This window comes from Cariama cristata, unplaced genomic scaffold (assembly GCF_000690535.1).
Source record: "Cariama cristata isolate BGI_N322 unplaced genomic scaffold, ASM69053v1 scaffold20989, whole genome shotgun sequence".
Classification (NCBI taxonomy): domain Eukaryota; kingdom Metazoa; phylum Chordata; class Aves; order Cariamiformes; family Cariamidae; genus Cariama; species Cariama cristata.
Window position 1 is genome coordinate 37,465 of NW_009634399.1, and position 23,865 is coordinate 61,329.

At 38.7% G+C, this 23,865-nt stretch overlaps 1 protein-coding gene across 1 annotated transcript in view; it reads right to left on the reverse strand.

Annotated features, from left to right (window-relative positions):
* ADAMTSL1 (ADAMTS-like 1) overlaps positions 1-23,865 on the reverse strand; it is a gene marked incomplete at both ends in the record, with an annotated part of 87,958 nt that overhangs the window by 34,151 nt on the left and 29,942 nt on the right. Inside the window, 4 exons of the mRNA XM_009707145.1 lie at positions 11,346-11,430; positions 15,373-15,520; positions 16,776-16,980; positions 20,980-21,030. Of these exons, the coding sequence (XP_009705447.1) occupies positions 11,346-11,430; positions 15,373-15,520; positions 16,776-16,980; positions 20,980-21,030 (489 nt within the window). The remainder of the gene's footprint in view (positions 1-11,345; positions 11,431-15,372; positions 15,521-16,775; positions 16,981-20,979; positions 21,031-23,865) is intronic.

Consider the following 23,865-nt stretch of genomic DNA (forward strand, 5'->3'; position numbering starts at 1 on the left):
TCTCAAGTGCATATGTGGAGTGTCTCTTTTCCTCCAGGAAGAAAGATACATGCTTAGAGCACCTGCCTTGATCCTAAAACACGTCAGTGCAAGGCATCCTGCCATCTCCCAATGTGCATCATGATCCCATTAGCTACATTTTGCAAGTATTCAATCTACATCATCTTTGCCTTAGTTTATATCATAATTGTGTCACTAGTAAGTATTGAACAGGCTGCTGTTATCAGCTAGTTGCAGTACTACATGGAAAATAATTTCAATCATTGTTCTTGTATTGCAGTAACCATTTTAAGCCTTATTTTGAAGCAACAAAAAAGATAAAGAACACACCATTTCTTTAGCTGTTTTTTTTTTGTGTGTGGTTTTTTTTTTTTTTTTTTTTTTTTCCCCCTAGCATATTTGATCTCCCTTCTCATTAAAAAAACAGTGTTCCATTTCTATTCTGGATTTCTCTGGCTGTTGCTCTTGTCTCACTGATTAGGGACCCTTACATGCTCCAAATTTTTGCTTCTGAAGGTCCATACATTAATAAAAGTACCTTGCAGCCATCATTACAATAAGCAAAACAGACTAAATTTTTTTTGTTTTCATCAGCAATGGAAAAATTTCTCAATTTTTCATTGTTGTCCCCACTTTTTCAACATCTTAAAAAAACAGTGCTGGAAATTGGCCTAGCATTTTACTCAAAGTAACATCAAACTGAAGGGTCACATTCAACTCCATAGCACATCATTACCTCCTTGTTTAAATGTAACACGCCTTGTTTTGCTGGGCTTATGTTGATCTATGCTGATTCCTAAATCTTCCTGGAAGCAATGGTTCCATGGCACTCCATGGCCTTCATTACTTATGCTTAGATACTTGATGTCGGTGGTATTAAAGCAATGCAGTTATGAGTCTAGGTTACAGGGTGATTCAGATAGCTTGTCTGTCTGTTTTGTCTTCTTTATTGGCCAGTCTACCAAACTTTCTGCCACGGATAAATTCTGAGGCAATGATTGTAGATATACTTCAAGGGCTAGAACAGAAGGGTCCGTAGTTGGATCTGGCACTGATCCCTTAAGAACCTCACAGGAACAGTCCCTATTGATAATGCTCTCCCGTTAACAGTGTTTGGGATCTGTCAGCTCCTTCAGACTCAGAAAGTTTTTTTTTTGTACTGATATTTTTGAGTGCTAATCTAATAAACCAAAAGCTTTTTGTGACAGGGTCACCTGCCTAACAGAATTTATGCCTTTCAGCACCTAATTGTATGCATTAGCTAATTTTATCAAATAAATCAGAGTTTATGGGACGTAGTTTTGATTAAAACATGGCTGTCACTGATGATGTTCCTCTCCTTTTGGTCTTCATTTAGATAGGCCACACCAGACTTGAACAGCTTTGCCAAAACCTGAAGGCAACACACATGCCTGTCTCTTCTATGGTCTAGGGCTACTCAGGGCTATAGGAAACTCATTTCTCGCCTTGAGAATCCCATGAACAGTCTCATAGGAAGGAAAAAGGAAATTTAGTTTTGTGATCAGCATCTTCGAAAGTATTTTTACGCACTTCTGTTTTTCATCTACCTCCTTTCTCTAGTTGACAGACTTTCCCTTCACTCTGGGTTTAAAAAAAGAACACCAAACCAAGACAGGAACCTGGTGGTCCCCCCAGCGTGTATGTGCCAGAATCCCTGACTGGAACAACATAGTCTCCTAGAGCAGAGAGTGTGGATCTCTTTACTCACTTTTTGTGGGTGTTTATAGCATCTTGTTATGAACCTGATATCCACTGCTAGCACTATACACAGGAAGTAATAGAAAGGAAAGAAATGGATTGTATATATTATTGGAACACTTGAAACTGTTTATAATGCTGCTACAAAACCCACAAGATTTCTTTCTGGAGCAAAGCCTTTGAGAAACTAATGATGCAAAGTGATTCCATTTCCCTACTCCAAGACATTTTGTCTTAAAAGATTGGTCTTATTTCAAAGATTATATCCTTCATTTTGAAAGGATTATAGTCTTTAACAGTACAGGTGGGTGACTCATCTTGTTTTCCCTAAGACTGTGCAACTGCTATACTACTAACTTGGTGTTGAAGATCTCCTGTCACAGATTAAACAGTCCATGTCAGCCACTGTGACTTAGAGATTTTGATTAGTCTAAATGTATAGCTTCTTGACCTGACAAACTAAGAAGTAGAAATCCTAGTTAGGTTACAAAAAAAGGCACTGGTCTTCATCAGAAGCTGTCTTCCTTATATTTTTTAACATTATGAATTGTTGTGTAATTTTGCTTTGTTGAAGAGCTGCTGTATTCCAAACCAAAAGGGATGATAATTTGCCAGGTATTAAAATGACTCATTTAGAAAACCAGAGATACTGCATGTGCTCAGAATATTTACACATGATGTATGTCACACATACAAACACAGGAACAAAAGAGAGAGGACATAAAAGGGAAGTAAGAACTTTATTAAAGTAGACTGGATCCTTTTTGAAATGAGGCTTGATCTATAAATGCCACATAGTATATTATTTTACCCTAGTCAGTAACTCATAATGAAAATACTGGAATACTTTCAGGAAATTATATTTTGTTCAGCCTTCTAGGCACAATTTCTACTTTTTAAGTGATAAATTTGAAAGAGTAATTTAATTCTAATATAACTGTTGGCTGCTAAAGAGGTAATTGGTAGAATCAAAAGAGCTGAAAGCAGAAAAAATGGTGGAAAACCCCAGAAAACTCTGCAAACAAAATCTCCATATAGGACTTGTCATTAGATACTGAACATTTATGTAATATGGATATATAATATAAATATACAAAGGTTCTGAATTTTCCATCATCCTAAACCCAGGAAATTACAAAGGCTTTCAAATATATTTGTGGTCATTAATGATAAATGTTGCCAAATGGTGAGAACAAAACACAAAAAGTATTTAAATAACAAGCAGTCAGTTCTATGGGTTTAAAGTTATTTATTCTGCATATTGTACAGCTTTCACTGCACAACATTGCACTTTTCTGTATGCTGAACATCTGAGTCTTCTTTGAAAATGGAAATAGTGCAATAAATTTACTGAGAAGTAGCTTTTTTAGAAAACAGGAAATGATGGAAGTGTTTCAGTTGTCATTGCATTCTGTTTAATTAAATCCCACTGCAATAATAGTCCCTATAATAACAACTTTAATACATAAGACAAACGCAATAACTACTTCTGTTAGCCAGAACCCAACTGTGCTAATAGTTGTACAAATGAAAAATAAAAAGGTGTCTCTTGCCTCAAACAGATTATATTGAGTATTTCATAACATAATATTGACTATTTCATAACTCTTAGCACACTTGTCAGTGATTAGCATGTTGCCATTTCATCAAAGATTGTCTTCTTTTATTCCTCTGCAGAGCAGACAAGACAATGCTTCTTCCCCAAAGCAAAAATACAGCAGTAAGTGCATTCTGAGAGCTCTGATGAATACCTTAAAGAGGAGTCTTTTGCTTCTATTTTAGAGAGATCACTATAACGTGGAGAAGTGAAAGCTGGAAGGAGAGAAAATCATGACTTTGCTTTGTTATGACTGACTTAACTGTGACTGCTGCTACTGAACTGCTGGAGCGCTGATTACATTACAGCACCCAGCTGTGGGACGGCTAAGGGGTCCCTCTGCCTGTCACTCCCCACCAAATGAGCATCTCTGTGGTCAGCAGTGATCTCAAGCAGGAAAAGGAAAAGAGTTGGAATGAAAGAGGGAAAACTCCCCAAAGAAAACTGGGGTTTAAAAATGGATAGTGCTCATGCACAAATGGCTATACTTGTTTCCTTGACCTGTGGGCACTCCTGTGGTGATGGATCAGCAACCTTTCCCCATTATATGAACATCCTTGCAAAACAGTGAGTTCTGGATTTGAGAGGCATTATATTTTTCAGTGTTTTTTGTTAGCTGTTGAGGTTTCACAATTTGCACAAGATTGTGTTCAGCTGAAGGGACTATTGTAGCATCATTAGTCATGTGCACATTAGCCTATACTGGGCTGCATAATGTGTTCTAGGAATGGAGGAAGATGGATGTAATGTCACTGACATTGAAGGACTTCTGCAAGAGTCATTCAGGTGTGGTACTGTGCTGGTTTTGCCTCATTGCTTTTGTAGTGTACCACAATTACTGAAAATACATTTTAGGGGAATTTTAATACGACAGCAAAACCAACTTACTGTATTTGTATGTAAAGCACTTAATACAAAATATTGGTCAAACTGTGAAATACACAGCAGTCCAGCCTTCAGGCTGCACATCCAATGGACCTGCAAGTACAAGTGAACTGCTGTTGTCCAGAGAATTTCAACCACACATGAACACTCAGTAGATACCACTTGCCTAGCTCAATTTTGCAAGGACTATTTGCATTTGTAGATATTATGATTCACACTCACACATGAGAATGTCCCTTTCAGACAACACTTTGTCTAGTGTTTTAAAAAAACCTTCTCTTTAAATTACATAAAGGGAATGTATTTAAAAATCCAGCTTTTGTAGACTAAAATGTGCTATGCAATGATCACTTGCATATAAAGGCAGCAAAAGTGATGTCAAAATTTAAGTTGAGAACAGTGAGGACAATGGCAGTACTTAGTCCTGGGATAATGGCATTTTTTCCTTCAGACTCTGGGCACAGGTCAGGACTGGTGTATGTTCCCTTCCATATAGCAACATATATGTAGCTGGGGAAGTCAGAAGAAGGGAAACACAAAGACAGAGTCAATGGTCAATAATAAGAGACCTTTCCCAGCAGATCATAGTGGGTTCAGGGTGAGAACCATGGAGATGCCTGCCAAGTTTTGTGAAGAGCTCCAGAACACTTGATGTACATAGCCACAGTCTCTTCTGTCAAGGACTTGGGTTCCTACAGTATGTGTTATGAATTAAAAAAAGAGTGTATTCAGACTGATGTCCTTTGAGCTATGGAGAAAAATATCTTATTTTCCTTACTGCTACTTAATTATGTATTTTTCTTGCTTAATGCTTTTTTATTTTAATCCATTGTTGGGTAAATCCATGGTTCAGACAAAGTCTGAGGTTTTGAGAACTGCACGTACTAGTAAGACTGAGTGTTCAAAGGCACAGACACCCGTCTATTAAGGCATGTAAAATCAGATATTATTGGTGAAATAAAATGCTCAGTGGCTTGTTCAAAGGCTTAGAAATTTTCTGTGACAGAACTGGAAACTGAGCTCAGACTTCCAGACTCCCTGTCTTGAGCTGAAATGCAAACTCGTCCTTTTTCTCTGGGAGAGGCCACCTTTCCGCAGGTTTTAAGTTGTAGATAACACCACAGGATGGTCATACACAGCACTGGGTAACTGCTGGTGTCATTGTTCAGAGAAGCGAAACAGAGGTTATGACCACTCGTCAATAAAATCTCAGGGCTCCATCTGTAAGAGTAACAGCACCAGAGCCAGCTGCACAGGTCCAAATCCAATCTGAGTGATTACAATCTGTCCCTCTGTAGTTTCTCTTCAGTTTAGTTTGAATATGATCTTTTCCTTCAGCTTTGTGTCAAATCATTCTATACCATTGGTGGTCTCCATAATTCACCACTTCTTTTCTCCCCAGGGAAAGTTAACTGCTTCTGTCCTGTATAGATATTACACATAAATCCTATGTAGTGGTGACTGTCTAAAGGGGCTCCTTGAACAAATAGACAGAAATCATTACCTAATTTTGGCTGCTGCACTGCTGATCTTCCCTACGACCAACCACGTACATAGTTTAATTTTTTTGCCATTATATCTTAATATGGAGAAGTTTCCCTAAACTTGCTTCTTTCTCTTCACTGCATGATACTAAGTAGGCGACAGCCTAGAAGTTGATATGTCCTTAGTACATTTTGGCAGTGCAATAACCATAACATGCTTTATTTTTAAAGTAAAATATTTGTAGGAAGTTTTCAAATTACTTATTAACCTGTGAATCAGATACAAACATCATGATGGAAACTATTTAACAGGGAAAATACAAATAAAATAGCTTATGTGTCTTTGGAAACATAAATAGCTACTGAAAAGTAAGAAAGAGATATTGGGTGACTCTACCACACTGGCCTCTCTGTCCATATCCAGTTCCCTGAGGGCTTTGTCCCCCCCACTGATGCATGTCAGGAATTTCCTTTTGTTTTTTACTGAGCTGGCTTCATCGCCATGGTGGTGCATCTGGCATCCAGATATTATTGTTTGCCCCCTTCCTCCTTCCCTCCCCACCCCCCCTTCTTTTTATGGCTAACACCAGGGTTATTTATGGCAGTATGTTAAAAGCTGGGTATGGTGTTAACATACAAAAGCATTTTTCAAGAGTTAGAGACAGAAATCTTTTAAACAACCCTCCACCAGCCATAAAACCAATCTCATTATACATAAAAACCTGTGCTTTTTTAATCATGACTGCTGCTCTTTCTAACTCCAGCTGTCATGCTGTGCCGGTGTAATGAGCTCAGTGAAAGAGGTCAGGCAGAAAGATGCTATGGCTTCTCCCTCGGATAATGTATTTCTAAGGCCTGGTGAATGATCACTTCAGAGATGGACAGCAGTAGGAGAACAATATGTATGACAACACAGGACAGCAAGGACTTCTCACCTTAAACCTTTGTCCTAACAAAGATTACAATACATTCTTACCAACCTAGAGTATTTTATCGTAGATCTGTCAGCAATTAATAATTAATTGACCCCCTCTAGGGGTGCAGCAAGTCAAACAACCCAAACGTAACTATCCCCTCTAGCCTTCAAGTGGCTGAACTGGTTATGGTTAATCCTTTGGGCAGCAGAACCGATGAAGACCGATTTAACACGGATTTATATTTGAAGGCTGAGTGCCCAAGTGGATTCTCTGGTATCTTTTAAGGACTGAACTCCTTTAGAGATCTTTCCTTCAAGTGGGGAATTGTAGGGTGTCAGTTTTCTACCTAGTCATTTAGTTCAGTAAAACATATGGAAAATGCTACCGCTGAATTTCCTCGTGATTATCAACTAAACTTGACAGAGGGGTAAAATTCTCTGTGATAACTTTATACCTCTGTCAAATTCAGTTAATAAGAATAAATTCAGACATTACTGAGAGTAGAGGAAGGCAATTGACAGATAGACATATACAGACAAAATTAAACTGAGACTTGCTTCCTTTAGAAATTCCTGAAAAAATAAATAATAGAAGGCACTATACGCAGCTGGAATAAAAATGAAGCATTTGCTGCTCTAGCAGCATGCATTAGAGAATGATCACAAATTATAGGTGAAAGGATAATGTAAAAACATTGAGTAACTTTATAACTCATAGTATGCAATTTCATAACATATTCAACAGAAATGTAGTCAACAGAAAGTCACCAAAGTCCCAAGACAGTAATACAGAGAATCACAAATATGACAACTCAATGCATAGAAGAAATCTGATGAAAATTTTCAGCTTTAGCTTTTAAACTTCCAATCAAAAATAAACTTTGAGAAGGACAATAGGGTTGCTTATAGATGGGGTTTGCTTTCTTTAGCTGAAGAATGACAACCAAGAAAAGGTGACGGTGGTAGGGCAAGAATGGTCTGCTGGCTACGAAGAATGACCCTGTCTGTAGAGGAGAATGGGGACAGTGACTTGGTGGCATAAGAAAGCTTGGGAAGAGCAGGAAAAGGATGAGCCCTTACTGATATACGCTCAAGTGCAGTCATGAAATTGGTAATTATTGCACCAATACAGAGCAAACAGGAAAATCACATAAGCATAGCTTGTCTGAAGAAACTTCCGTTACTCCAACTTCAAGCAAACACGCTCACAAACACACAATGCTGCCTTTTCAGCACCTGGTTTTCCATGCTACTGGAGGCCTTCTGCTGTTCCTCGGGCTCTACAGCTGCTCCCCTTCTCCTCTGTGCTGCCTTCCCTCTGCCTATCCTTTCCTCCCTGCTAAGCAAAAGAGTGGGATCTCAAAGAAAGCCCATCCTGACTGTCCAGCTCAACTCCCACCCTCAAACCCTAATCAGCCAGCTCCACTCTACTGAATAAGAAATGGCTTCCCAGAGGAGGGGAAGGAAGCAACTAAAATTATTTTTACAACCCTTGGTATGTTTTCTGAAAATATTTACAGCAAAGTAACACATTAGAATACACTCAGACATAAGACAGTAAGAAATTCATGGTCATGTTCTAGTTACTCAAATTCACAGTCAGCAAAATAGCTGACCACGTCACATGCCATCTTACACCAGCTAGTGCTTGAACCAACATTTAGAAACTCCTGACATTTCCAGCCCTCAAATTAGCATGGAGCTACACTCCAGACTGATCGTTCATCAGCCAAAATATGTAGGTGATAGCCTGACATCTGTCAGCACGGTAAGTCATGGAGTATTATAGTGTCTCTGCATAGCTGCAGAAACACAGGCCAAAAGGTGTATTATCATGGAATATACCTTACTTTTCAACTAGTTGGTGTATTTGAAATCTCTTCACAACTGAAGGAGGATAAGTGATGCTATAAAAGTGGCATCAGATTTGATTGTATCTTGGTGAATGCCGAATGTTTCGTCTCCTTTTTTATGTCATTACATACAGTTTTTCAGTCTAATAACCAGGACCTAAAATTAATAACTGCTTAAAGTTAGACATTAATAAAAACCACTATTAATAGGGAGGCACTGGAACCAATTTTATGTGGAACTTTACTGCTCAAGGTCACTGTCAACAGATCAGATATTCTGGAACAATATGCAGATGGCTGTTACAGTTTACAGACAAGGATTGCATGGATGACCGTTTCAGCACAAGTTTTCCAAGTTTTTATTTGGTCTTTCTGTCTCATGCCTATCTTTGTGCCCTTTATTTTAGCTGTTAGTCAACACGTGTAAAAATCTATACTTGAATTTAATTTAATGTCATGTTGATTTCTCATCAGCCTAAAATAACGATTATACATGCTCTCAGACTTGTGCTTTGCAGGCAGAAAAAAATGTATGAAATGTCACCCCATGGCAGAATGAACTTAGTCTGGACTGTGCCCCACTGTATTGGTATGTTAGTATCCCACTGGCATCACTGAAATGTTGCATGAGATGGGGTAAAAAGATTAGGATGTCTTTGCAGAAGAGGGCCTTCATTGCAGCAGACCAGTGAAATATAAAGTAAGGAAGTGTCATAGTTGTGCTTTAAATATTTTAAATTTCTTAAACCCCTTTCTGTTTATATCTCTCAAGGCCTGTTTTAATATCACAAGTAATGTACCCATAAGGTTTTCCAGAATATTTTATTAAAATACATGTCATGATAAACAAAAGCCTCTTCACCTTTCCTTGCAACTTAGGTCCTTCTCTACAAACCCTTTCTTGTTAATATTTAAAGCTACATGCACTTATATATATGTTACCGTTTTTCTACAGTAGTGTCAACTTTGTTCACAAAATTTACAAAAAAATTTCTTAGTGTAACAAATTGTTCCAGACATGACCACACATCAGTATGATTACTTTTGATAAACTTCCTGATAATACACCTTTTTTATGTATGCTTGTAGGGGTTATTTACATTTTGATAAATGCACATTTAGCTATGTGGTTTAGTATAGTCACAAGAAAATAAACTGCATTTTACAACTGAAAAATGAGTACATTCACAAATACTGAATTTTCTAGACTTTGTCTCTGAATGAATCAACCTACAAAGTCTATGAAACTCTGGGAACAGTTAAACATCTCATTATATTACGTGTAATAGCTGCTACTAATATATATACACATATGAATATGTGAGTTTGTATGTGTGTGTATAAAAGTGTGTGTACACATGTATGTATTTATGTATACATATGGCAGCTGGATTAAAATAAATTTTATTTTGAGGGCTTTATTATATATGTCTCTAGCTCTATTTCAATGTTCCAGTTTCAAATAACTGCAATTCAGATTAACCATGCCAAAACTGCAATTATGTAGTATGACAAACAATGTTTTTTAGTCTAAATCACAGCTGTAGTTGCAATAAGAAATGCCATGGGCTCAGCCACAAGGAACTGGATACTGATTAAAGCTGTGTACAGAACTGTGTATGTTATAGCATGCATTTATCACAGTTCCAGAATAAAAAATCCAAAGCATAATCATAACATTTCAATTTCTCAGTCTGATTGCTAAAGGTTTATATGGAACATCAGTTTTATTGCAATTTTATTGGGCTGAGGAAGATTAATCATCCATAAATGACAATAAAACTCAATTCTGAATGAAATTCTGAGGGTTTTTTAAAACCACTTAATTTTTCTAACTTATTCTGCAGGCCTGCTATTAATGAAATGGAGCACACACTGAAACTTCTGAACTGTATTTTCAGTGCCACTGTGTGAAGAGCTAGCTACACTAGATCAGATTCATACAGTTAGAATTTCTTGTTGATATATTAAAAAGACAGGTATAAACCCTAACTGGAAGTGTTCTTTTCCAGGTTTTTATTGTAATATTTTTTCTTTCAGCATTACGTGTAACTATTTTATGCCCTCCACCTCTTTCCAACTCAATGGTAATTTTTTCACAAAACAGAATAGGAAAGAAACAAATAGGAAAAGAAAAAAACCCAAAAAGTTACAGTTAAGGGACATAACAAGTTAATTTTGTGTATTTAGGAGAAAAACGTACACTTTACATCATTTCAGGCAGCCCTAATGAGAAGGGACTGTCAATGTTTGTATGTATGCCAACCTGCCATCCAAGAGGGTCTGCAGCAGGAGGAAGCGCTACTAACAGGGTACAAAGTGCTAACCAAGATCCATCTTGCAAAGGCAGCTGGGCAAAGACCATGAAGTGGCTACAAAAGCTGGAAGAGGAAAATCCCTGAAATGATGAGGTAAGTGATGATAAGGCAATCCAAACCACAGCACTGAGTTTTCTAGTTTATTTTCTGCTAAAGTTAATTCATTTTATTTGCTGCTACTACGCTGTCTCTGCGGGGAGAGGCAAGGGGGAATCATCGCTGGCTGCCCTGTATTTTACCTCTTACTTTACAGGGCTATTTTGAGAATAAATAAAAGTGCTGAGCTGCAGAGATACAGTGGGGAACATATAACTGTGTAGACCCTCACTATAATATTATTGTAAATGACCTTAAATAAAAAATGTATATATTTGCTCACATTAAAACTGCATTTGCCCTCTTGAATTCTGTCTTCATAACGAAATGCGACACAGCCTTAAGCCCATTAATTTCCACAGGGTTGGGTTTAGTCTTTACACTCTAATGAAAGCCAAATACAATTTCAAGAGTCTGTGATAGCTCAGTGCAAGCCCCAGATTCCCACATCATGAGATGAGCAAATTTAAGACTTACGATGGTTCTTCAGACACCACTGCTCCTTCCTCCAGTTCTTGAGCCTGCTTATACCACGGCAACTTTGCTTCCACAGGAAGTTTCTCTACAGAAAAAACACAAGTGTGTGAAAATAGGAAGCATGCAGTAAAGTTGCTACGTGTGCCAGCCTCTCCTCTCTTGCTGAGCATGTCTGTGATGCACATGTGCCTTCATGCACATGGAAGCTGAGCACAAAGAAGAAAGAGAGTGAAAAGAGAGCAAGAGAGAGAAAGAAACTCCTTTGTCACCTGGACTGTAACACTTACGAGGTTATATGGCCAGATAATTCACCGTTGCAGCTAGAAGGGCTATGGTGTTCTAAAGCCAGTAAGGCAAATTAAGTCACTTCTCAGACTATACAACTAGGCTGTAAAAGTAGACACTTTTTTTTGGAGGGAGTCTTGCAAGTGTAACAGGCCTCCTTTGACACTGCAAAGGCAAAATGTATAAAATCCGTGTGTTTACCCTTACATTTTAGAACTTCAGAAGACAGATTAATCTTGTTTTTGATAGATTAGAAAAAGGAAGAACCCCCTGATTTGATGAGTGATACAACAGAAAAACAGAGAAACCATAATAAAATGGCCCAGCTATAATTTTCAACTTTATCAGTTTGTCAGCTATTCAGTTTTAAAAAAATGAACTTGATACTTTTTCTGTCATTTCTGATGGAAAACAGTAGAGCTGCTTTTCTTCCCCTTCAGGATGTGTGCGCAGTGTAATGAGCTCTGAGGAGCACAGGGCCATGCTGCTTTGCAAGCCAAACTCTGCTTTCATGCAGTGTAAAAGTGGAGTATTTGAGCTGAAGGCAGTGGAGCTGTTTTAGCTCTACAGGAGTAAAAAGCAAGAGCAAATTTGGCACTATAATTTGAGAGGCTTTGTATTTCAACACAAAGTTCTGGATCAGGGGAAAAAATACAAACAAAAAGGAGTGAGACTCAGACCACTGAGGGGAACCAGGGCCAGGCCGATTTGCCACTCACAAATCACCCAAGCCTTTTGGGTTTATATAATGCACAGACCTGTATTCGCCCATGTGAGCAGATTAATGTCATTCAGAACAGTCGGCAATTTTCTGTGACTCGGTTGTGCACAACAGTCAACCTTTCACATATGCACATGAAATTTCCCATCTGTCAGTTGTATCCTAGAGGAACACCAACTTACAAGTTGATTTCACAGCTACTGCAACTTTAGTCAAGCGACCGTCCTCGAAGCAAGTTATTAACTGAGGAAGAAAGGGACAGTAATAGAGTTACTATGCCTCCTTTAGAAATAGCTTGCCAAGCTCTTACTTTAACATATTTATTAGTGTCATTTAAGGATGAATATTTGCCAGCACAGCTCTTAGTTTAATCTATATTTTACTGCATTTGTTATCCAAAATATGTAGGAGATATTTCTATTTATATGTTCTGCAGCTTGTTTTATGGGTTTTGGAAAGCTAGATCTTACTTCTGTGCTTTTTTTCTTGGATGCAAGTGCTTGTAAAAAGCAAAAATTCTTGTGTAGCGTTGCCTGTTATGTGACTTTTTAAATAACTTTTCTTTTTTAGATGTGTAGTTAATTACCATCTACACTGTAAAATTTGTTAGAGGATTAGAAACGTTGATATTGTACAGTGGGCTTTGACAAAAAAATGAATTAAAAATACTCCTAACGTAAGCTAAGGAGGAATTTTTACCTTTGGAGATTAAAGTAAACTTTCTCCTTTTATAAAACAGTTCCAGTAGAAACACTTAAATCCTGTATTACACAGGAAATTGTATTAGATGAATAAACCTTCTGTATTACAACTGAAAATCATTACTTAATCCAGGCATATCCTATTTTTTCCCATTATCACTGTAAGATAAAGTGCCTCAGTGCTTGAATAAACTAAAATGAAATAAATTAAATGAATTATTTGCATTCTATTTCTGTTTAGCACAGTGTGTTAAAGGAAGAGGGAATTCCACGTTTTGTGTCTTGCTGCTTCAGTCAGCTAGGAATACTGTTTTTCTGCTTTATGTTAATCCAGCTCCAGAAGGGAAAAACAGGCTAAGATTAAAATATTCAACAGAGGAGAGGTACTTTGCTACCTCTACTGCTCTAAATTACTAACTCCAGATTAGTGAAATAAAAAGGACAAACTTCCACCACATAAATAGAATAATTTGGATTGGAAGAGACTTCTGGATATCATTTGATCCAACTTGCTTCTGAAAGTACGATTCAGTCTTCAGGTATGTGGGTCTTCAAACGTTACCACTTGCATTATGGAGGGAGAACTGTGACAGCATTGCAGAATCAAGATGAAGAGTAAAATTAAACCCAAGAAAAACAATGTGCTTCATGTAGGACTTTCCATACCATAGGAAAAAAATGGAAGAAAGAAATAACTGCCTACACTCAGAAATTACTTATATATGTACTGCAAACGGCAGCATAAGGATTTATCCAATATAAAGATGTCACACAGTTGCAAGGGTGGGCTTCCAGCAAACAGCAATTTACTTTGGTCCCAGACATGTCCCATTGGAAGAGACTTCTTGATACATGCAGGCAAGCAAGGCTCTCCTAGCTGGTCTTGCATCTTTCTCAGGTTCCCTAGGCAGAAGTCAGTTGTGGGTGGTTAGCAACATCTGATTTTTTTTATGTCTTACTACATTTTTGTTACAGTCTATGCTGCAGGTAGACAGGATCTTGCTTCACTTGCACTCTGAACACCATGAACAGATAAAGCCCCATAAAAGAAGCTGACTGACTGAGCCCAAATCCACTGAACCTCCATATGAGGCTCAGAGTCATGCTAACACAGTCATAAAGCCTTTTTTTTTCATCTTGGAAGGTGGACGGAGTGAGCTCATGTCAGCCAACGAAATATAGTGCAAACATACCCATTGCTCCCCAGAGGCCCTGTGTCTGGGTTTCATCACTTTGGTAGCTGGCAGACACAGTGAATTCTCATGGTCCAGATAAACTGGAATCTTGAAGCTTGGCAAGTGCACCCATCATCGTCCACTGAGTGCAGAAATTAAAATTCCAAATTTCACTGTTCCATCTCGGATCAGCATGAAGTCACAGGTCACTCATATTTCATAGGGCTTCATAATAAGTGCTCTTAATATGTATCAGGATAGAAATTCATTTTTAAAAGGAATTGATTTCTTCTTACAGTGGGGTTTAAGTCTCCAAGTTCACCTGGATTGCTATGACCATGAAGTTTCCATAAGTTAGTCAGCATACAGACACAGAGGTTGTATTGACAGAGTTGCATGCATGCACAAACACATGCACGCTCATATGCTTGTGGAAACATTCAAATACCTGTGTCTGCTGCACCTGGCCACTGCCCGTTAATCCAATCCAGTGTTCAGGACTTTTTCTAACATTCCCAACACATAAGAACCTCCAAACAACTGCAGAAATATTTTCTCCTTCTCTCAACAAAATGGGGGGATTTACCCCAGTATTACTCTCTGTCTGAGGCCCAAGTCGAGAAACATTTCTAGACAAATTGAGAGTACTCCTTGCCATTAGATGCTTTAAGTCTAACAGTCTGCCAAACTTTGCAGCCTTGCTAGTAAGAGGAACTTTGTGTTAGGATACACTATGCTTGCTGTCAACCTGTTTCAAGCTCCCAGTTATGAACAGGCACTTATGGTTACATTTATCTACCATAAATATTATTTATATATTTAAATCCTTTTAAAATACAGGGCAAATATAGACCAGACATAATCAGTGAGGTCAAAACTGCTTGTGCTATGACCAAATTTACATTTATGTTGCTTGATCTGGTGGATTACAAATTAACAGTGAAAACCCCAGAGCTTGTAAGAAAGAGGAAGGGGCCAGCATTCACTCCAAGTTGCTAGCAGACAGACTGGAATAGGAATGGCAGGCCTTAAAGGTGCAAATGCACAACTTGGTGCAGGTGGAAAAAGTGCTACCAGCAACAAAACAAAACTGCTCAACATGGAAAAGCTCTGAAAAATTTGTGAGAACTCTTCTGCCTCATTACCTTTGGGTTTGTAGCAAGGAGTGGGTACGATGCATTCTTCTTTTATGTGTGGCTTTGTTTTAGGGCTACAGCCTCCTGTATGCATTCCCCTGTGATCAATGCAAAGGACCACACGATATCTGAGTCCTTGTCCACAAGTCACAGTGCACTGGGGAAAAAAAATAGAAAAAAAAAGATGTGTATGATACGTCACAAGAGTGATAAATAAAAAGGGAAATATACAATAGAAGTATGTGTACAACAGAGAGCAAAACATGATGCAGAAACACCCAACCCTGAACATAAATTATTCATAATATTCGGTAGTTATGGATAAGGAATAAAATTGACAGAAATTTTTGCCTTTTTGCTCTGCATGTTTACTTGGTTTGGACATTTTGCTGCTGGATTTCTTTTGCAGTGTCACTCTCAGCATTGGATACTTGGCTTGTGGCCATCTGTCCCATATTGGATATGCTCAGTAACACCCTGTCAGTTTCATCTGGAGCCACTCTGCTTTGCTTGGACAAAGTACTGGGGCTTATGGGTTAACAGGGGTGACATTCAGCTATTTTGGAACATGGCACCAAACAGAATGGGAAACTATTTGGGCTTTCTTCGCACAGACACTTTCTTAAGTGTTTTTTCATTTATTTTTTGTAAGGTACATCAATTTTTCCCCTTGTGCAGATTGTTTCAGAAGTGGTTGCACCGGAGAGGATCAAAACTACCAACCAATGGGGAGGGATGTGGTACTACCAATATTACTTTGCTCTTGGGCAGCAGCTTTCATCTGGAAATCACTAAACACTTTGCAATCAGTCAAGGACACCTCACCTGTGGGTGAGCTATCTTAGCTTCTAAAACCCATTTTACTTGTTGAGAGTTAAACTCACACTGGGGTGGTGAGAAACTACATTCAAGATTAAGTCTTTATGTAAAAAATCTACTTTGTAGAAAGACATTTCAAAGACCTTTACTTTTGTACAGAAAGAAGGACGAGTCAGAAACAGACAACTACAAGCACCAAAGAGCAGAGTAATTTATGGCTTTACGTATTTCTGGAAATTTCTTAGCAATTCATGATATTAAATCTATGGCTGAAAAGTTGTAATAAAGATATACCATTACATGCTTACTAGGGTTTTTTTGTGCATTTAATTTATTCTTAGTAGAAGGTCACTAATTAATGTTACAGATCTGATTTATTTTTCCATCATTCTGCTTAATCATGTTAATCTTATTAATACATTATTCCTGAGTACTTACTTTGCAGTTAGACAGACAGCATAATTTAAAACAGAGGCCATGGTAATAAAGAAAGTAAGTAGTGGATGTTCCTACTTCCACAAGCTCACTGAACTACAATTTAAGATATATTCCTGGTGCGGTAAATACAAAACCAACAAAGCTAAGCTGATTACCGGAGACCATTCCTGAGCAAGCCACTTTGGGCAGTCAAAAATATTGCAAGGCTGGACAACAGGCATCTTTGGAGTATACATGCATTTCCATTCTTCCACGGGGCTGATATGCCCCTGAATGTCTTCTTCCACACATGAGACGCTGCGGCTTTGAATGCCCCCTCCACAGGATGAGGAACAGGCAGTCCAGGGTGTACTTTCCCATCTGGGGGCAAAAAGAAGAAACAAAACAGAGAGGCATCAGGAAAACAAAAGTCTGCTGCCCCCACCCACACCCCCCAAATGCTATCTGCAGGAGGGTTCTTTTTTCTGATTCATGTCAGTAAAAATTAATCATATATATATTTTCATAAATGGCCATAACAGCAAAAAACTCTCATGGTTGCTGTCTTTAAGTCACAGATTAGTAATATGAAATCTCCTCTCTCCCAGTGACTACTACCACAGAAACACTAAATATTTTAAACTTAATTCCTTTTATTTAAGTGATAGCATTATCATATCTTCACAATTTGTCATGTTCAGAGGAATCTTTGTCACAAATCACCAGAAGCTCAGTGTGCTCTGAAGCTGATGTTCCTTTGCAAGAACATATGGGGAAACAGCAGCATTTCTTTCCAGGGAAACAACTGAGTTGAGGAATAAAAAGAAGATGGGAGGAAATTACCAAAAAGAAGACATGACTATACTGATAGGATATGTGGCCTCTAGTAGATAAACCATATAGGCCTTGTTTCCTTACAGTTGAGACAGTGAGAGGAACTGAGAAACCACCTTTTCTCTATGTGTGCCATTTGAGAATATGACAAATCCACAGAACAATGTGTATATTCTGAAAAGCTATGCATACTTATGAGAATAATCCTTTCTTTACAGTGATGCATATACAATAATGTATGCATTGTGTGATATGTTTACATGTCTGTCCACATGAAGTAGTCTGGTATTTGCTCTCTTATATTCAAGCCATTGTCACAGAGAGGATCTGGGACCATTGTTGTGATCCAGTCTGGCTATTCCTGTATAATCATAAGCATGCCTGATGGTATAAAAGTGTGCATGTTCTACCAATCTAGAAACATTTCCCAAAATCTTTTTTTTTTTTTATCCTAAGGCAAACGTCCTTTTCATAAGGACATTACAAATAATGTTTGAAACAATGATTTTGGTCATAAGTTTTCATTTTTTGACTAAAAAAAATTGGTTTTGTGGATAAAACCTCACCTGTTTCCTCTTTAAGGCAAGAAGGAAAAGAAAGTGGAAGGGGAGGGGATTTTTCCTCCCACTTAGAACAAAATAATTATTTTTATTAAGTAACAATTGCAGGATCACCAAGATTGCTAAGCAGTATGAAAAATGCTTACCTTTCCCTCTGATTTTTCATCACACCAACCCCTCTTTTTCTCATCAGCCCCAGTACATGTAAGCACTACCCACACTTGGCTACTGGCTGAAAGTACCTTAAAACTCAATGTGAAATGGCTTATGTTAATAGCTGTTATGAATGATAAAGCTACTGATTAATCCTATGACTTATCACTTAAAGGTGGTGAAACCTTGTCTACACCATGCCATATCCATCATCGTGTGCTCAGCATAAGCCACAAATGGGTTATTTTAGCAATGTTTTTAGTTCAAATATGTTACCTGTGGCTCTGCAGAACAAGTTTCCCAGTATACAGCTAAGGTTTCTCACTAACACAAATCTGAAGGAAGAGGTCTCAAACTGAAACTCATGAAGTCATGCAGAAACTGTTGCAGCCAGCCTGAGCCAGCTTTTCCCAGACATGAAAAGCAGTAGCACCAGGGAATTCCCTGGAGTCTTTGGGACAAGTTTCCTTAGGCAACCTCAGCAATACCAAGCAGTCTAAATCTAGGCAAGCAGTTTGGTCCTGAGGTTTTGTAAGAGTGTAAGATAGCAAGGTGAAGGTTCTCTGTTGTAGAGCTCTTAAAGCAGTTGTCAGAGCTCCTTTCGAGGTACAAAGGGTGTAACATGGGCCAAGAATTTGTGAAAGGAATTGATGGTGCATTGAAAGTAAGCATTATACCCACTGAATCATACCTTTCCCTCTTCGTGATAAAACTCAAGGCTGAGGGAATACAGCAGGGAAATCTTGCAAAGATGCCTTCCCAGATTTGTCCTCCATTTCTCCTGGAGTGTTTGTTGCTGTCCTCCATCCCTAGTCTTAGGTGCCAGTCTCAGACAAGTAATGCAAACAGGGCCTCTCTGGTTAGGTTGGGTTTTTTTTGTTGTTTGGTTTTTTTTTTGCCTAAATTCTGCAGGTTCAGAGGAAAGACATTTTTTATCCCTCTGATCTGGTCCTGTCTCATGCCAGCCTCATGATCTGCTCCACATCTACTGCCTCTGAGATCTGGAGAAGAGACCAGTGGATGTGTCTTCACTCTCTGGGTGGGGGAGGAAGACCTGAGCCCTGTCTGTGGGTTGGTAGGAACATGTGTGGGAGAGGGGGAGAGGGAGAAGAGAGGAAGCAGCAGCAAAATAGCAGAGGGAAAAAGGGAGACAGAGGTCCCAGCCAGCAGTTGCAGCCTGAGCAATTGAGGGGGGGCGTTAAAGAAGAATGGTGTGGCTAGGAGAGGATGTAAAGGGACTGTTACAGGATGAGACCATAATCCAGAATGGCTTGAGAAACAGTCTCAGTCTTTTGATCATTTTCAGGGAACGATCTGGTTTTTTTGCTTTCACTGTTACTGAAAGCGAATAGCTCAGGGCATTTTGATCCTTTATCTTGGATTTTCTTCAGCAGTAAAAAAGCCTCTGCCTAGCTGCCAGCTCAGGATGCTTTTTCCTTAAATACAGTCTCTCCACTATTACGTCGCACTGAATCATCCTCTGATACAAAATTGTTCTCCTTCTTTTGTCAATGCACATGCCCTTTGTACGCAACTGAAATAAAACCTGTTTTATTCAATGCTAGAGTGTTAAACCCAGTATTAATATTCTAGCTTCTATATTCATTACTAACAAAGGTTTAATTTTTGAGGTTAGGAGGCATGCATTTTTTTTTTAAATAAAGATCTGAGGACAGTGTTTTCCAGAAAAAAGGAATTAGATGCAGGGATGTATTTTATAAGTCTATCTCATGAATTTCTGGTGATAATGACTGTATGTACATAATCATAAGCACTTAGCTAGGAAGAGAAAAACCTGATCCAAATGAACCAGATCATTGATAAAGGATATCAACAAGAATGGCAGCCACAATGCTTGGCAAGTAAGCTGGTCTCCTCCTTGTCATCTGACTCACAGTTTGGGATGGGTCCGAGGTTTGGATGGAGACAGTTGAGCATCAATGCACTGTGCTTGCACACTGACACGGAAAGCTTTCTGCATTAGGCCTCACCATGGTTTGAGGGAAGTTGTTTCCTCACCATGATGAGACTAACAAGTTGCCTAGGGTGTTCTTTTTGAGATTTCTTACTCCATGACACAATAAATTAATGAAGAAGGAAACACAGCACAATACGATTGCATATCCAGGCAGTATTTCAAAACCAAAAGGTTATTATCCTTCAGCTACCAAACATTTTTAACACCACCAGTCTTATTCACTGTCTTAAGACTAATTACTCATGCAATTATTTCCATGAGAATCTCAAGTCTTACATTAAAGACATTTTAATTGCGAGATAATAATACAAATCAGGCCTTGGATCTTGTTGCTGCCCCTAATCTCTGATTTCTTAGAAAAGCTAAAGGATTAATGCCCCTAGGGAAGGCAAGGGTTTGCAGGATCAGAACACAAGACTAACACTGTCTAAACCCAAAATCTCATAATTCATAAGCATGCAAGAAGCAACATCATTGCAGAGAGAAAGACAGTCTGATGGTTCATTACAAAGCCACAGAGATGTTCAGAGATGAGAAAAGGGAAGAAAAAGGAAAGGTGTGAGAGAAAATAGGAGGTGGGGCTGAGGAGTGAGGAAAGAGAGAAAGAAAGGGACCGCACACTTAATAAATCTGCATTGCTGCTACAGCTAGAATATTGTTTCAGTTCTGCATCAACAGAATTTATAACAACAGGGTAGCACTTGAACATCTCTAGCTTAATCTGCAGGAGCTCAGGGCAAGAGAAAAGCAGTATCTGTTAACCTAATTTGTGAGAAAAGCAGAAATGCAAAGAAGAGAAAAAAATGAAGTCAATGTATTTGTTAATCCTAGCATCTCATTGACCGTTTTACGTACCGAGGAAGGGGATGGTAGAGGTCATAGGGCATGATCTGCTTGTATCCATCACTGTTAGGAACAATAATGCCAACCCTCTGAGTAGAAGGTACACATAATAAAATAAACACTAAATGATTACATTATACAACCTTTTTTACACAATATTATAAAAAAAAAAAAACCAACCAAACAAGATATTTTACCTAAGTTGCTATCACATTGAAAACAAAGCTTATGCTCCCATCCTACATTTTCTGACTTGTTCAAAGTGTAAGCCACCGATTATTACTTTATTCTCATGAACATATTACTCTTTGACTAAGAAACAATCCACCACCACAAGTGATCCAAATGAGTTATCCAAATATTATTTAAATTTATGAGGTTACTATCTGCCATTAAAAAAAAATAAAATCTACACTTAATACTTTCTTGGAGCTTGGATCCAAAGTCACTGAAGACAATAGGAGAACTTCTGTTTGCTTCAGAGACCTCCAGATCAAACTGTTTTTTAAACTGTTATATGGTTGTTTCTCTCCTTCGGATAAAACATCTGCTTTTACAGAGTCCAGTATGAGAAAATTGGAGAATCCCAGTGCAAGAATTCAAATCTGCAGTTCTTGTGTCTCTACCTTAATTCAGTCCAATTTCATTCATCTTCAGAACCTGCCTCTTTATATGGGTTTTTCTGGAAGAAAGAAGGAACTGGAGAGAAGAGTAACATGTCCAGTTGTTTTTTTTGTTTTGTTTTGTTTTGTTTTTTTTTTTTTGCTTTTGGTGTTGTGACTGGTTGGCTTGGTTTGCTGAGTGTTATTGGATTAATATATAAATAATACAATATCTGAAGGTTATAGAAGGCAATGGTGTAGATCAAAGTTACGAATTGTCCGAACTGTTATCATGCCAGTTATTTGTGAGACAGATGTCACTTGACTTGTTGGCAACTACAAGGTCTCACAGACTTCCTAGTCTGGAATGTCATGTTTTGTCTGCACTTTTTATAGATTCTGATTCAGACTAACTACCCTTGTTGTCTCCCAGTTATCAGGTATACCTGTTAACGTCAAATAGATAATCCCAGAGCACCTCATCTATCAGTTTCATCAAAGCCACTGTGCAACAGGGGACTTGGATGGGCCAGGTAGACAGAGCCATCAAGGAATGAATGCCAATTGCATTAAAATAATAAGAGTGTCCTTACACAAGTTATGGACAGAGAACTGACTGAAAAGAATGAAGGTGTTTTTTGAGAGCCTTATACAAATGAGAGGTGCTAGGTATGCTGCTACAGATTTCTGCAAGGAGGAGGAGAAAAGGAGGAGGAAGGGAAAAAGTATTCTCCATCCTCAACACAGTTCACTGAAAAATGCTTTAAGCATTCAAAGGAGTCTTGTCACACTAAGGCTAAAGGGGTCTATTCTCCTTTCAGTCAATAGGATTTTTATGTGCATAAATTGTCCACTTAGGAGAATGGATCCCATTGTCTTTTCACAGTGAGGAGTCAACACCAGGTCAGCATGCTGGAATTTTCCAGCTAAAGTGTGGGAAGACGCTGGAGCCCTGGGAGTGTGTGACGGGGACTAGACAGCTACCTCTAAGATTAGCAGCCTCTGCAGTCACAGGAGCCCTCTGCCTGAGTGTGTATATTTGCATCTTCGGAGAGCTGCCTGTCTCCACAAAAATCTAAAAATCTAGGAGAGGAATTTCTGGCACTGGGAAACTTTGGAAAAGACAAATGGGTCATTTAGACTATGGCAAATGAACAAGTCTTTTCAAAATTAGCTTGATGGGTAAATGCCTAGAAAAGTTTGAGAAATTGCATACTAGTATTTTAAGAAGATGGAAGGGGACTTTTCAGAGTGTTTTTTGCTCATGCCTTTGGGAATCTCTGCTGTTTTCCTGACTCTTCTACCACTGCTGTTGAAGTTCCCCTCAGAAGCCTTTTACACTTTCCAGCTCCACAGCTTGCTGAGGAGCGGTTGGAAAAAAGATTAATACACCAAGTTCAGAAATGAAATAATTATACTATAAAAGCATCTACTGCCTAAGAAAGAAACAGATTTCAAAACATTTCTCACTTACTGCAGTGAGAAATGTTTTCTTTTTAATAAACATGATCTGTATGCATAATCCAGGTCTACATGCACTAGAATGCATAATATCCAAGGCCATTCCAATGGAAATAACCATACCACATCCAAACACTGTTATGAAGATTAAATAACATTTACAAAGCACTAGATTAATATTGTCATTGGAAAGGTTTGACCCTCAAAGAATTTTACATACATAAATTGCATTTCTGTAAATGGTATAGAGCTCCACAGAATTACTGACAGTGTCCTTGTGCATATGTGAGGGGCTCCCAAAGGCTCTCATTCTGTTATTACAAGATAATGATCCCCAGCAACGTAAGTCCCATGGTCACAGTGAGGAAAAAGAACCCCACAATAATACACCACAATAATGCCACATGGCTCTCAGGTTGGCCAGCTGCTGAGCCAAGCAGGGACATGGGGGCTAGAGCTGGGAGAAGAGCCAGCAGAGAGAAAGGGCATCTCCCCCTGAGATGCCTCAGGGTGGTGTGACCCTGCATGAGGATGATGTGCTGAGGCCGGCAGTCGGTAGGGACACCCCAGCTAGTGCTCCCACACCCTGCCGTGCCAGTGCCCAGCCTCTTTAGGACACTCGATCACCTCTGGCTCACAGTCTTCACTTCTGCTACGGGCTCTGTTTTCCTGGGGGTTTCCTACCCACAGTGCTGTAGCTGCAGGGCTGCCCACACTCCTGGGTGTCTGGAGCTGTTACACATCTCTCATGATGCGGAATCTCACAGCAAAGTTTTAAGCCTTCGCTGAAATTTTTTCAGACTTGAGAGCAAATGATCTGCATGGCAAAGACTAT